Genomic DNA, 16,372 nt, shown 5'->3' on the forward strand with positions numbered 1-16,372 from the left:
GATAATTTGATTGGAGACAGATCAGACCTCGATTGATTAATTTTCTTATTGATTTTCAAATCAGAATACAATACCTATTTATAAATAAAAAAGATAGAAATCATAATCTAACTAACCTGAATTTATTCTAAATTTATCTTTAGTCCAAATCTAATACAATCCTTGACCTAAATCATAATCAACCAACAATACTATTATACAAGACCTATTCTATTATCACGCTTTCTAGGTACGCAGTGTATGTATATAGTCAACCCCAAATCTTTGGGACAAGGAATTGTAATTTATTATAATTCTAAAATCAAAAATCAAGACGATCGCTAGTCACCTCTGGCAAGTTTTAACAGGATTCATCAAGCTGACCCCATGACATTGGGATAAAGGATTGTTGTTTCTGTGGCTCTAAAATATGAACAAATTTTCAAATTTAAATTAAAACCCATGTACTGAACATAAATAGAACATAAGACAATAGTAGAAAAGCATCTGTACAGTCTCATGTACCCTTTAAATACACATCTGTTCAAGTTCCAAATCAAACAGCATCTCTGAACACAGGAACTCAAAAGCAGGGATTGTTATCCTGCCTATACAATTTTGATAACCACTTCCCCACCCTTCAAATAACCTCTAAAACGTCCAACTTCCATAAATATATACCCCACCATATAAACATGTTTTTTTAAAATTTCAAAATGGCTCAATTCTACCCACTAACCCCCAAACCAAAAGGATTAAAAGCAGAAAACGAGGAGACAAAAGGAAAGATCATGCACAAGTTGGTGAGCAACTCATTTGGCTGCAGAAGCTTTTGACCTGTATGCTCATCCTTATTCTCTTTCCTTTCTTCCTTTTTTCCATTTTTGAATTTTTCACTCTACACATAAATAAGAGACTCCCTCTACTTCATCCTTCACAGCTTTCTTCTGAATTGCTCAGGCGCATCCATTGCTCAAAAGTGGACACTTGCCTATAATACAAACATCATATCCACTTTTAACCTTCTTCTTCTTTTTCCTTTTTCTTTTTTTTTTTTTTTTTGGATTTTTTCTTTTCCAACTTTATACACTTAAATATCTATGCAATAGTTAGCACTCAGACACGATATATTTGGGCTGGATGCAGCAGTTCTTCGTTAACTATTTTCTGGTTTCTCCCCTGAATTACCCTCCGAAGGGCTTTCAGGCAAATCCCCAGAGAAAGACCCATCTGGCTGACGCACACGGATGTTCAAATTGGAAGGGAAAGGCTCTTGGATGATCTACATATATACATCAGCACGATCATGTCAGTTAAATGCTTAGTTTTAATCTTACTTGAAAAGGATATATGAATAGCAATATTGCACAATGTAAATACATATAAATTGTTTCATTTAAATCAAATCAAAACTATAAAAAGAAATTAAAAAATTAAAAAGTTGGCAGGGCATTTCCAATGGCTCATCTTGCATTTTGAATTGGAAAAAATTTCAGAAATTTCTAAGTTATAATACCTGATCACCAGCCTCGGGGCCTTCTGAGTGAAACAGAATTGGGCGACAACGCTTATCTTCATTCATCAAACTGGAATTCTGGAAATGGGTAACGAGGGCAGCCTTGCCCTGGATTCGAGCATACGCCAATGAAGCAACTTTCTCACTATTAAATTTCTCCCATTTCTTCCCATTGAACGCCTGCCAAAACATTAGAAACTTGGGTTAGCCTATCCGTGTTTCTATTATGTCAAGTCTTTTCAAAACTTTTATTCCCCAAAGTTGTTTCTAATCTGAAGATGAGATGCCAGGATTCTATTTCCCACTCGCCTAGACTGAGATGTTATGATTTCTCCTCAAAGAAACAATACTTAACATCCTTCTTTATCTCTGCACTTTCAATATTAGATGTAAAGAAAATGCATCCAATAATTAATCTTAAAAACCAATAAACCTGATAGAAGGGAATGATATGTGAAGGAGACATCATATTGATAAATGCATAACCCACATTGCATTTGTTCTGCACACACAAACAGCCATAATCATCGGTTACAAATCTTGGGGAAACTATCGACATTTCTTCCCTGAGCTCCAAAACAAAAATTACCTTAAAATCAATAGGCAAATAGAGAAAATCATAAGTACCCCTGTGATTTTCATCAATTGCAGCCAGCAACATCTTTGAGGTGTACCTGGAATCAGAAACCATCAAGGAATTCAGCCTCTAATCCCAAGTGTACAAGTATCAAAGTAAATTCACAAGGATATTATAGATTCACCGTACTTGTTAGGAATGTTTTTTATCATTAGAGTAGTTCGGGTGTCTTCCCCACCAACAATCTTATCCAAGTCAAGCTGATATTGTGTCTTGCTGTCAAGCTGATTCCCATTGTTCTCGATCCGTCGACTCCGTCCACGTTCAGCCAATCCCTCAAAACCACTGGGGCTCTGTCCTGGATATGGACCACCACCAATGAACATGGGACCCAACCTCGGGGAGGACACCATTCTGAAGCTTGGCGTACCATTTTCAGGCAAGTTTCCTGAAATAGAAACTCCAGGATTCAAAGCAGCACGAGAACCCATATTCATCATATAACTCCCTTCATTGCTGTTTAAACCCATGCTTCCATAAGTAACTGGGCTCATGAAGGACACTTCTGGCGATTCTGGGAAAAACCCAAAGTGCCTCTTGAAAGGAACACCAGAAGGAGCAGATCCAACATGATGGTGGTGTGATGAACCAAGGAAAGATGCATGCCGACTAGAGTAAGGAAAGCCTTGTCCCTGTCCATTGGATGTAAATGGATGTCCCATGGATGGCGCTGGCCATGCAGAAGAATTGGTGTGCTCAGAGTAAGGAGTGGGGCTGCCCCAGAGAAATTGGGGACCAGATAATGTCCCAATACTAGATGCATTTGAAGTAGATGGAACGAAAGATGACACTGTTCCAGGACTTGCACTCAAGCTTGGCTCTGGAAAGGAATGAGAATGAAGAAAAGGTGCACCATGTGGTGAACTTGCGTTGGTGAATGCCTTGTCCACATGGCTAATTCTTCCTTGATCCTTACCGATAGGTGCGATCTTCACAGAGTTAGACAATTGTGAAGGAAGAATTGAAGCTAATCCTGGCAAATGGTTCCCGTTCATAGAACTCATTGATCTCAAACCTGGGGATTGACTAAGAGAGGACAAAGGACTGTGGTGCTCAACAGGGCTGCCAAATTGCACCCAGTTACCTGTCATGAATGTTGCATTGAAGTTAGCTTGTTACAACAGCAACAAGACCATAATTTCAGAATAAAATAAGAGAGCTTCTATTGCCACACCATTTTTTGTAAGAGAACCCCAAAATGGGTGCTGACTCTTGGGTGATTTCATATGATTGGAGTGCACTTAGCAAAAGGTGGTGTGGGAATAGAATCTCTTCTAAAATAAGCATTGGAAAAGTGAACCCATGTGTAGAAGAATTTACAAAGAGCTTACCGGGCGGAGAATTGCCAATAGGTGAACCCACAGGATGCCGAAAACTTCTGGTTTCATCTTGTTCCAGCTCTTGACTCAGTTGTTGCATCAAGCTGAGAATAGAAGGTATAATTTTTTAAACAAATAATAAATCGGGAATTAAAGAATAAGGACCAGTAGTGGTTCATGCAGGAGGGCAGACACATAAGACAATTTGACCACAATGCAGATGAAAAATAATAAGAATGACCCACAGCAGACAGTAACAATATTTGTAATGAACAGAGGCAACTGCACTAATATCTAGCCAAAGAATGTAAATAGCTTAAATACACCACCAATACCATAAACATAGGCCTCGATATGGATGTAAATAAACCCATAATGAGGTAATCAAGAGAAATTTCATAATATATATTCTCAGACACCCAAGCGAAAAATGTTGCTTAAATCACCCTCCACTACACAAGGCAATCAATAAAAGATCAGAAAATGTGTAGTCCTTGCAAGACTAATCTCCACCACTATAGAGTTCTTGATCCAATTAGACGACAAAAGAGGGTTATGGTTCTTCCTTCATCAGCCATTCCACCACGATTCCCAAAGTCCCTCCCATCAAAAGTAGGCTTTGCCTTGCTTATCAAAAAAAAAAAAAGGTGGGCTTACCTTCTTTCTTATCCAGCTTTCTACATGAATCTTGTCACGATAAAACAAAACCCATGGGAAAGTCTTCTGGAGAGTCACAATTGGCATCACCTCAACAGATAAACTTGTAGATGCTCATATATCACAAAAGATTGAAAGGTCATCGCAGAGTCTGTAATCTTCGCAGACAGAGGCAAGAATAAAACTGGAGAATATAGCTTAAACAAGAATGCACCACCATAATAGCCCATGCCAGTCTTGCTCTCATAGTTGAACTTCCAACGTCCTTCTGCAGAAGAAACCATTGATCATGGAGCCACGGCATGCTATTAATCACCACACTCTCACCAATCATGGAAATCATTGATCATGAAGCCCATTCAGCAACTCTCAAACATCCATCCGGATTTTATGTACCACAAACTTTGGGCCCATACAGTAATAATGGAAGCCAAATTCTAGTTCATACAGAGAATGCAACACATGAACTCAATACAACAATGAACCAATAATATGTAGCTCAGTAGGCCTATCCTTACTAGCAAACGCAACACTTAACTTCATGAAATCACAAGGTGAACCCTGCTTAGGATTCTCATGTACAGCCATTGTAGATAGCTAAGTAACATTGCAAAGTTGAGGTTAAATGAAGAATTCACAAAAAGAGAAGAATAGCCTCCCATTTCTCATCCAAGGATTTACAAAACAGAAAACGGCCAAAAGCTTCAAATTTCCAAATAATGGAGTCATTAAAATCTATTGAAAGCATCCATGGTGGAAGAAACTGCCCTTGCTTGGGTCAAATAACTTCCAGTTTCACTTCCCACTATGAAGGACCAATCTAATATCTAATCTGATGGTCCTCGATCAACAATGCTTGGTTCTGTTAGGAGGCCCAATCCAATTGTTAGTGGATGGAATTTGGATCTGAATGTTGAGATCCAATTAGGATCCGATATAATAATATAATAAGTAAGCAGATCAGGATTGAATCCTATCAAACAATAATATCCAATCTAACTCTTATCAAATTAATTCCAGATCGAATTACTTTTTGTGTCGGTTTTGGACCAAAATATTGATATACAATAAGGACCCAAACTAATAAATATTGAATTGGGCTTGGATAAAATTGTTAAGATCCGACAAGAGCCTGAACCAATAAACTATCAGATCAAATTTGATCTGACCTGGATTAGATCAAAGATGGTCATCAGTTCAGTTTCAGATCCTAACAAAATCCAATCTGACAGCTATACTAACACCCCTACACCAATAATCCTATTTCAACATTGGTGTGTGAACCTGCCAGTCAGAACCCATGTGATTACAGTAAGAATCTACTCAATCATAGTCGAAATTGTCATTGAAGATGGATCATCTTTCTCTGACACCGTGTTTTAGTTTGCAGCATTGGTGGGTGGTATGAGTTGGCAAGGGAATCTCTCTTCTTCGCCAAACTCCCAACAAGCCACTATAGTTGCTGGTGAGAAAGATGGGAGTGGGGGATTAAAGAAAAAAATAACTGCACTTGCTTGGCAAGACTTAGTAAAAAATTGATTGTATTATAACGATTTTTGACATAATCAGTTCTAGAAATATAATCAATTATGAACAATGGTTGTCAAACAGGGCCATGATTATGAATCTTAATAGAAATAAGCATGAACAAAAACATCAAGAGCACGCAAGTGAAAAGACATTAACACTCAGCAATCTATAACTATGGAAAAAAAAGGTAATAAGTAAACCAATTTACGCACTTTCGACGTGCTCCACCAGGACGACTGGGTTCAAGTTTTATGCGTTTCCCAGCTATGTCACTCCTATTTAACGCCCTAAGAGCTGCTTCTGCGGCTCTGACATCATAGAATTCAATGAATTTATGGTGCCGCTTGTGCGGTGTCTCCCTGATCTGCTTTTTCCATGCAACAAAGGAATACCCAAGTTATAGAAGTTAACCAAAATCATATGGAAGATTTACTCGCATAGAGAAAACAATGAAGAATAAACGAAGTACAATAAATAAACTCCGCACCTCCTTAACTTCCCCATAAGCTCCAAATATTTGACGGAGATCGTCATTTGAAACTGATGGATCCAGATTAAAAACTACAAGAGTTCCCTGGTTAATATCCTTGTCTGATGGGTTATCCTGGAACAGAGCAAGATACATAAACAATGAAGGAGATGTTAAACAGACTGCAAAATCAGAATAAAATGTGTCTGGAATCTTATTTCAAACCTTTGGAATGGAAAAATGAATGTCGAGTTTTCTTCGCCGTAGGGGCTTATTTTGTAATCCACGCATAGCAGTTCGGGCAGCCCGGATATCATAGTAAGATATCATCACAAAGCCCCTATGTTTGCATGCAGTGTAAAGAGTCCTGATAGCACCATATTGCTACAAAAAAGGAAACAATTTCATGACATAAACTCATATTTACTTGTATATGATAATAAAGTACCCATTCTACCCAACCTTAGAAATTTCGGGAGATAAACATGACAAAAACTTTAGCACAAACGAAATTCTCATTCAAAAAAGAACATTACAGACATGCAACTTTAATACGGTAAACAAATTTATTTGATTGAAGCAGTCTCGGACCCAAAGGTGAGAGAAATTTTGCTAGAAACAGTCCAATGCACAGATTGAATAAAATGCTCAACTTAGAAATGAATAAAATGCTTAACTTAGACATGTTATTAGATGAAGGAGAAACGAGTGCTACATAATCCTTGAATCCAATGACTTCGACCAGAGGAAAAAAAAAAAACGGGTTATGAATACGTTCAATCCGTGATTAAAACTACGAGGGTTTTTGGACAAGCATAACATTCTCTATACGTTATCCCAGTCAACCCCAAATCTTATGGATAAGGCTTTGTCATTATTGTTTTCAAGCCTCCTCTCCTGCCAAACGGTTCAAACTCAAAATATGCATTCTTAGGCCTGGTCATGTCATGCCTGCTCGAATGACCGTAAGCTAGAAATATAATTTCACTTTATAACATGCATGCTGGTCGTGTTTTAACAAGGCATAGATAAGTTAGTTGGTCAAGTATCACCAGCCAAATGGCTAGAATTTCTATAGAGATCCAATCGATGACTCTATGAGCTGTCACGTTGCACTAGGAGTGCATGCCACATCTTATCAGATGACCCTGATTGTTTTATCATGATATAATGCCATTAGTTGAGTTGACCTTTCAGAAAAGATGGAACGATGTAACACTGTAGCCAAAACAAGCCCCTTGCTAGGTCAAAGGGAGCAAACCTTCCAACCCCCACGGAACTTTCAATACACCGAGCCCAAGAAGGGAAGGGGCCTTCTACATACTGGGACAGAATGATAGCCACACCTTTAATGAACTGCAAGAACCATTTGAATGCTACTGAATGATTATTAGGAGCCAAAATAGGCCACCTGGTGGCAACACCAAACAATACTAGAAACACTAAAAATTTAAACAAACCTGGGTCCAAAACAAATTACAAGCACTTCTGTGAAGGAGAAGCATTTATGTTGAAAAAACTCTACCCATTCTAGTGTGGATGGCAGGTAAACCTATATTTCTTGGTTTCAGTAGGACTCCTTACAAGTGTCGTTTCTATCCTCGATTATCTAAAAAGAATCAAGTTATTAATGACTGGACAAGACCAAGAAAGAACCCCTCACATGCGAAATTATAAAAGATCTTTAAGATCAAACAATTTCATCGAATTGAGTATGCTTGTGTGTGTAATAGCTTCTACCATACCAGGAATCAATGAACCCAATTATTGCAATTGTTCCCATTTGAAAGTAAGCAACTAATCCCACACAAAGATGGAGAACAAGACACTAAGTATGTCATTTTCTCCTTTAATGCATATGTATGAATGTGTGTATTTATGCATGAATACACTTACGTAATGAAAAATATGAACCTAAAAACAAGTCAACAAAAGATAAGAGGTAAGCAAAACTACCAAAACCAAGCCGAGACAAGATAACACCAACTTATATCACCTCAAAAAGAGTTCTCAGCTCTGAGTCTTCGACGTTACTATTGATATTCCGCACGAATAATGTTCTAGAAGGATGCTCCCCATAGGGATGTTCACCAGCAACTGCGCCCACACCATTTGGAAAACCAAATTGGTTGGTCCCATTTCCACCAACAACATCAGATATACTTATATTTGACATACTCATACTCAGGCTATCTTGAGGATCAAAATCCAACTCCATACCCCCTCCACTGCCAAAAATATCATATTCTTCCAAATCCTCTAGTTGACTAGGCAACCCAGTTAGATCAAAATCTTCCATTATACCAGCTAAAAGTTCATCCTCGTCATCAGGAAGCATACTTCCAATTGCTTGCAGGCCAACATCTTCCAGAGAATCCTTCCCCTCGACATCTTGATGCAGCTTATTCAAGCTAGCTACGGCGGCATCATCAATAGATTGAACACCATATTCCGAATTTCCAAAGTTCACTGCATGGTGGAAGAAAAAAAAAGGGGGTTGGAAAACTTCTTTTCACAATGCATGGTGGTTTAAGAAATATCAAGAAAGTTGACTCATACACTTCTCATGTGGAAGAACAGGTAATGAGCTTGAGAACAGACTAGCATCAGTTGATGCATGATATGCATCTGTAGGTGGAATCCCCCATGCACCACTTCCCATTTTTTGAGGAATATTCACTGATGGAATCTTGGAAAGACCTACCAATAAAACATAAGAACGAATGATCAAGGTAAGTTCCATAAATATTTTTGACCCTGTGCATTCTTATATTGCATTAGAAGAGAAAAATTGGAGCTACCTGGGAATGAATCATCTGAAAACTGCTCCATTGCATTGCCTTCTGCAACCAGAAAAGAACGAAGGAAAAACAATCATCCAATTGTGAAATTTTCAAATCAAAATTGCATGTGTGACCTTCCTTGGCTTTGTTACTATAATTTTGGGGATTTGTTTGCTTTTGTTGGTGTTTCTGGGGGCATGCACTTTGGTAGGGTTTTTTCGACCTCCATTTAAGTGTCCTTCTTTGTGTCTCTGTCCTTAATTAATGGAAACCTTCTTTACTAATAAAATAAATAAATAAAACTAGCAAGTTAGGTGTCAACAATAAAAATCCACTACTTTTCAAAGTAGAACACACGTACACAACAGAGAGAAGCATGATGAGTGCAGATTAAAGATAGTACTTCCACAAAACAAATACACATAAAAATTTTGTTTTATAAAATTAACAAACAGAAACAATAAACTGCAATTAACAACCAAAACCAACTATAAAGTGTAATTCATAGAGAGCTTAGACCCAAGTTTTTCATCCAAAAGGCTAGACCCTCTATTTTTATTTTTTTTATTTTGGGCAAGCTAATATTGTTAAGGTTAAAGTATATCATTAAGTCTGGGCTCAACTTTACAAGGTTCAACTAGTGATACTTCATCTTATTTAAGTCTCCTATCTAGCATCAACAAGACTCCAATCGCAACAATGTCAATTACCAAGTTCTAGAAACAAGCTCAAAGCCTCAAACCTTATGCATTCTTCATTTATATGGAATCAATTATAATATTTATCAGCCCAAATAATTAATTCAGAAATGAGGAATGCATAAGCTGACTTAAATTAGATGGACTACCAGTAGTTGAACCTTGAAGCTTGTACATTCTTCGTTAGGAGCAGTCTCATTACACCAAATTTTTGCTCTAGGTGCAAGTCAGATGGAGAGTCAGCAGACCATCTTTTCCTTCATTGCAAGAGCACTTGGACATTTGGCATTGTTTTTTTATCTCTCTTCTCTATCATATGATGTTTACCTAGGCCTTTAGAGGATTTGTTTGTTGATTGGCATTATTTTGGATCTTCCTTCCTTGCCTCTAAGCAGAATTTACAGAGCTTAACGCCATTAGCCATGTGTTGGGAATTTGGAAGGAGAGGAATTTCAGGGGTCTTGAGGAAGCACTAATGAAAATATTGCCATTTTGGGGTTTATTTTCTATTGGTGTAAGATTTTTAAGGAACTTAGGAGTGTGTTCTTCTAGGATCTTTTGGGTATGTACGATTGGGTTCATACCAACAGAAGTGAGGGGTAGTTTTTTCTTGCTCCTGGGGTTCTCGTTCTTTTGGATTTCGTGTTTTCATCTCTGCTTGGTTGTTGTTTCTGGTTGGTCATCCAGACCAAAGTTTTACTCAAAAAAAAAAAAAAAATCCATCGCAAAACTAAATAATTTAGTAGAGCATACAAGCCAGATTATAGACCAAATTTTGATACTAAAATTAAAAAAAATAATAATAATAATCCAATCTGCAGCATACCCAGAGAACTGAGGCAAAGGGAATTTCAGTAACATTTACAGACTAAAATCTAATCCTAGTGTCGCATGGTTGAGACAACTGATAGTTTCAGTTTGATCAAATCCTAACCTAAAACCAAAATTAAGTAGGCCTTTAGAGCTATAAAAGGCAGAAACCATTGATCATTTTAGCAATCAGGAAGCTTGTAATTAGTCTCTTCTTAGCAATCAGGGGAAAAAATCGAATTAACGGACAAATAAGCTAAATTACTAAACCTCGAAACAAAAACAAAACAAAACAAAAAAACCCAATTTTTCCCGCTAAATAACGATCATTCACTGTTTAGCGGAAAATGGTAAAATAAAAATGAAAACTTTACAACCTATCTCAACAAAATAAACAAAATCGAAATCAAACCTAGAAAAAACGACTACAAGGTACATAATTTCACATTCACGAACAATAATTTCTCCTTAAAAACAGTGAGAATCTTGAACAGATGAACGATGATGACTTACCCTTACTAAATCGATTGAGATAACCGGAAATCAGAGAAGCCTCCCTCAAATTTCAATAGAAAAAATCCCTAGATTCAAAGACAAAACAGTTGGGGGAATTCCATTACAGGTGGATCTTTAAGAAATTCGAAAGAACTCTTGTGGACGAAGGAGACAGAGAGAGAGAGTTACGTACGGAGATAGGTTTGGGTTTCACTTTCTTCTACTCCTCTACTTCCTCTTCTCTCGCCTGAAATACAGATAGAAACAGAGAGAGGAGTAAAATAACAGAAAATGATTGATTGGAAAAAGCTCTGAATAGAGCACCAACTCTTTAAAGAGATTCCGCTGTATTGGAATCACGTTTGGCGTCCGTTGACACAACCCATCCTCTTTTCTTTCTTTTTTTTCTTTTTTATTTATATTATTTAATTTAATCAGTTAATTAATTAATAATTTAACTTAGCAATATAATCGCATAAAATTTCCAATAAATTTCGGATAAATTTTTCAATGATTAATACTGGAGTGACGTCATAGGGATAAAGGACCATCTTGACTGGGTGGATGCCTTTTCTTTTCGAGATACAAGTAAAATGCATCTACGGACATGCATGCCACCACATTCATATGTCCCTGCTGAGGTCACTCCAACATGATTATTTTTCAATAAAATTCAAAGTGATTTTAATTTTAATTCACTGATGCTGGGGTGACATTGTATTTATTACGATTCTTACATTTTTTATGTGGTGGTGCACAAATAATTGTATATGTGTTTATTCGTGTCTCGAGAAATCAATTTTTATGATTATGTGCTCACTTCTACGTCAGAAATGCAAGAATCACAATAAATCTAAGGTCACCCTAACACAACTCTTTTTAATTTTAGCACATCTCTCGACTCGTGAGAGATACAAGGCTACATCGGATCGTCCTCTTTAGGATTAAAGAGAGTACAAAAAGAAAGATAAAAGATAAAATTACTTTAAGGATCCTTGCGAAAGGGACTTTTTTCTAAATAGTCCCTAAGTTTTTAGCGGTTGCATCACTAGACATTAACTTTTTCTTTCTAAATGGTTATTGGACCACATCTCCCACATTTCATGCTTGAATGCCCTTTCCGTTCAAAATCATTATTTTCATCAAAAATTAGATTTTTTTACATCTTAATCGAGTTTCAGAGAATCCATTCTTTCATAAAGGATTTAAGAAAGAAGGATAGACCATTTTCGAGGGAGTTTTCAAACATTTTGAAGATGCACGTAAAAACTATGATTTTTTCACATTTTTTTCTTAGTTTTTTTATGAAAATCGATCAATAATGGTTCTTTTGGGTCGAATCATTCAAATGAGTTGTTATATCAAATTTTTAGTTGATCTTTCCATGTATTTTTATTGGAAAAAGTTGAAAATTGAAAATGGGTGAGGTTTACCAATGTCGAGTTCACCATTTTTTATTTTAAAAAATGATGAACTCGATAGTAATTTAAAAATCGTCAAGTTCGACAATAAATAAAAGTGGTGAACTTGACAATAAATAGTGGTGAGTTCGATGTAAAAAACGTGAACTTGACACTAAATAAAAAAATCATCGAGTTCAATAATAAAAATTATAAACTCGACAATATGAGGGACCATTAAGAAAGAAAAAATTTACTAAATGTCTTATCGAACTAACGTGCAAAACTTATGAACTATTTATAAAGAAACCATTCCATGAGATCCTTTAAGTAATTCTTCCAATATAAAATAAGGAAGAGGGAAAAGGCAATAAAGTTGAATTGGAGAAGAGAAAAGTCAATAAAGTGGGGGTAGTATGGACCCCAATCCACTAGAGTGGGTCCTACCATTGTCTTATTACATAAATTAGAGTTCAACCACACCTACGACATGGGCATCCTCTTTCAAATTAAAGGAGTAAAAGTAAAAAAAATAAAATTAGAAAGGTATTATTATAAAAAATTAAAATTAAATAAGTAAAAGATGAAAAATAATAAAGTGAATTAAATGAGTAAAAGAATAAATTAAATAAAGTGGGTCCCAAGAAACTATAACTCGATCGATGGGGTATTATTAACAAAAATTGAAATTAAAGAGGTAAGAGATGAAAATAATAAAGTTTATTAAAAAGGTAAAAGAGAAATTATAGTAAAGATAGATGGCATCTTCTTTCGAGTTAAAATATAAAAGTAGAAAAAAATAAAGTTGGAAGGGTATTATTAAAAAAATAGATTAAAAAGTAAAATATGAAAAATAATAAAGTGAATTATATGAGTAGAAGAGAAAATATAGAAAAATTATAGGAAATGAAGAATAAAGGATATAAAGTAGGTTGCATGACAATATAGCTTGATGGGAGGTTTAACCCACAAAACTATAGATGATGGGAGGTTTGTCCTAGATAAGACTATAATTAATTGGATGTTTATGTCACAAACAACTATTCCAATTCAGTTGTGTTTTATTATATAGATATATGTCAATAAATAAGGTTGGCAATGATCTAGTTTTTATTTGATATTCAACCCAATTTGAAAAAATATGATTTGGATATAGAATTTTGATGTTTGGATTGGATTTGAATTATAGTGTGAAGATCCAACAAATTTTGAATAGACATCTTTTAAGAATTTATTCGTATTTTCGTCATTAATGATTTTCATTGTCATCTTGAATTAATGATGAAACTACGAAGAAAACCTTAAAAGATGATCATATTCATGAAAGATGTCAAATTGACAAAGAATACCCTAAATAATGAATAAATCAATGAAAAAGACAAACTCTACATCTCGATAGAATCTATTTATTTTTTCCATCTTATAGGTATGACTAACAATGGCTCGGTACTGGATCAACACCAAACCGTTACAGATACAAAATTTTCCCTATCATCCAGTAAAGTTCAATTAGATCAATGAACTTTTGAAACAATAAAATTTTATTCAATCCAAAATTGATCCAATTCAATTTCTACAAGTCATTGAGGGAATGATAAAGTACATGGAGAGAGTGTGAGGTTTCTAACTTCTTCTTCTTGATGTAGTGAACAATTTTTTTTATCTCCCTGAAAACTCTTTCACCTTTAAAAAAAATCATATAACCAAAACAAGTGGAGAGGTTGTGAATAGTGAAATTTTATTGTTTAAGAGGTTGATGACCCTAGTGCTTTTAAGAGGTTGATGACAATGAGTTTTTGATGAAATTTAGGGTTTTGAGAGTCAAAGAAAATGGTCGTTTTTTCTTTTTTTCTCTGAGAGTGACGAGTTTGAGGGGGGGGGGGAGGGGGTAATTATTATTTTTATTCAAGGAAGAGTCGTGATCTAGTACATCCACGATATACATAAGAAATCACCAATTTGGAATTGCTTTCAACTTAAGAAGGTATTGTCTTCTTTTTTTTCTCGTGCTTCAAGTAAAAATTCGACATCAAGTGCAGGAAAAAGCTCTAGTTCAAATTTTGGTTGAATTATAAGCCATCGAACTATAAATATTGAGTTGGAAATATATATAATTCAAGTGGGAGTTTTAACCATCATTTATTACATGAAACAAGAGTTTTTAAGCTTGATTTCATATGATTAAAATGGCAATAGAAGTTATCGATGACAAAATCATGAATAATGATAGTTATAATTAATGACGGAAAATTAACTATTGATATGATTTCACAAAAAATAATATAAGGATGAAATAATAATAATAATAGTAGTAAATAAGGATGAAAACTTTTTCTTGATTTTATTCAACCTAATAAAAAAATCCTAATGATGAGCTTTAATGTATAAGGCAAGCTTGGTTTGATTGATTGAAATTGATTCCCCTTGATTTGATCTGGCAGTGTACATTCTTTTAGGATTCATTCACTTTTTAATGGGTGTTGTGGCATTTTATAAACTTAAGTCCTATTAGGCTATTTTGAAAATTTTAAATAGAGTCTTTTTTTAATTTTTTGTGTTCTATGATACCAATGTTTAGACAACGGAGCAAACCACATATTGTATTTTACGAGGAGTATCGGTAATATTTCTCAAAAAATTAAATTATAAAAAATATAATAATCATACATTTGTAGATATTTTTTTAAGGGGCAGGAGGGGGAGCAATAGACTTAAATGACTTTATTGCAAATGTTTCATATCTAGGTACAGTCTATAAGTGTTCTTAAAGTTATAAAATATATACACCAAGCTTTACAAATGTAACAGCACCTATGTAGAATTATTTTAAACTTTTACTATCATGAAAATTTGGAATAAAAGTTGAGAAAAGTTTTTGGGCAAATAATCATGTTGGAGAGGTGTTGTATTGTGTGCATAAGTGGGGATTATTATTTGATAAAAACTTTATTTCTATAAAGAATGCAGTGATGATTTATAATCAGTAAAATTTTATGTCGACATAAGTGCAATTATTGTAATTTTGTATAAATGGGGATATAAGTTGAAAAACGTATGACGGTATTTTGCTTCTCACCGCCGTTGGAGAAGAAAGTGTATTTTTTTCATTTCATGTGGCCGAACTTCCTACTTTTTGCAAAAATATGTAGTGCTACCGAAGGATATTAACAAACACTACTCAAACATGCAAAAAATGATTTTCAACACAAGAAAATAAAAATGATGCAGTCGCATTAGCAGATGATATTTTTTTTTATCCTTAATTTATTTAAATAAAAAAAGTATTAGTCCATCTATTTTCTAAAGAAGATAAAATGTAAGAATGTGTTTTGTCCTATGTTAATATTACTCCAACATATATCTACTCGTATATCTACAACGTGTTTTGTCTTATCGGTTAAAAGTTTTGGATTGAGCTGATTTTTGGTGAGAGTGATCTCTATGATGATGGTTTCATCTTCACAAAAAATCAGTTAAATCCGAATCTTTTAACCTCATCAAAATTGATTTACAAAAAATAGACGGCCTACAATTCTTCAACTCATAAATATGAGGTTAGAAATTTTAGAATTAACTGATTTTTGAAGAGGATGATCTCCTCGTCATAGAGATCATCCTCACCAAACATCATCTCAATCTGAAATTTTTAACCCACGTAGAAAAAAACACGTTGTAGATATATGAGTAGATATATGACACGGATCCTGACTCATAGATATATTAGAATTTAATATTTTGAAGTAAAGTGTATATACACAATGTGACTTGTGATGGAAAATATATTATTTAAGTAAGCTCAAAAGATACGTGAATGAACAAATGATTACCTTTCACTGTGCTAATCTCTCTTGGCACTCGGTCGTCTCTAATATTTCGTTTCAACCATGTTATAAAAGGTTTGGACCCATACTTTAATTGGTTGATATATTGCAATGCAATTTTAAGGTTGTGTATGTAAGTTGATTGGTTGATTTTTATTTTATTTTAATAATTCATAATATACAAAATGAAAAGCTAAGGTCCAAAGAGCTTCACAATGATTAAAGTAATAGGATATTGAAATGGTCGATAGACCTCTT

General features: G+C 34.9%; 1 protein-coding gene across 1 annotated transcript; it reads right to left on the minus strand.

Moving 5' to 3' along the window:
* Nucleotides 1-410: 410 nt before the first annotated feature.
* Nucleotides 411-11,195, minus strand: LOC147411072 (protein MEI2-like 2). Its single transcript, XM_086444304.1, has 13 exons — nt 10,912-11,195; nt 8,909-8,950; nt 8,667-8,807; nt 8,104-8,576; nt 6,333-6,491; nt 6,126-6,242; nt 5,851-6,002; nt 3,464-3,555; nt 2,262-3,216; nt 2,085-2,169; nt 1,929-1,997; nt 1,496-1,675; nt 411-1,261 (listed from the first exon to the last, which is right to left on the minus strand). Exons 2-13 carry the CDS (start codon nt 8,937-8,939, stop codon nt 1,136-1,138), a joined length of 2,580 nt encoding a protein of 859 aa, XP_086300430.1. The 5' UTR covers nt 8,940-8,950; nt 10,912-11,195; the 3' UTR covers nt 411-1,135.
* Between the last annotated feature and the right edge of the window lie 5,177 nt (nt 11,196-16,372).

This window comes from Akebia trifoliata, chromosome 1 (assembly GCF_017979445.1).
Source record: "Akebia trifoliata isolate Shusen 1 chromosome 1, ASM1797944v1, whole genome shotgun sequence".
Taxonomy (NCBI): domain Eukaryota; kingdom Viridiplantae; phylum Streptophyta; class Magnoliopsida; order Ranunculales; family Lardizabalaceae; genus Akebia; species Akebia trifoliata.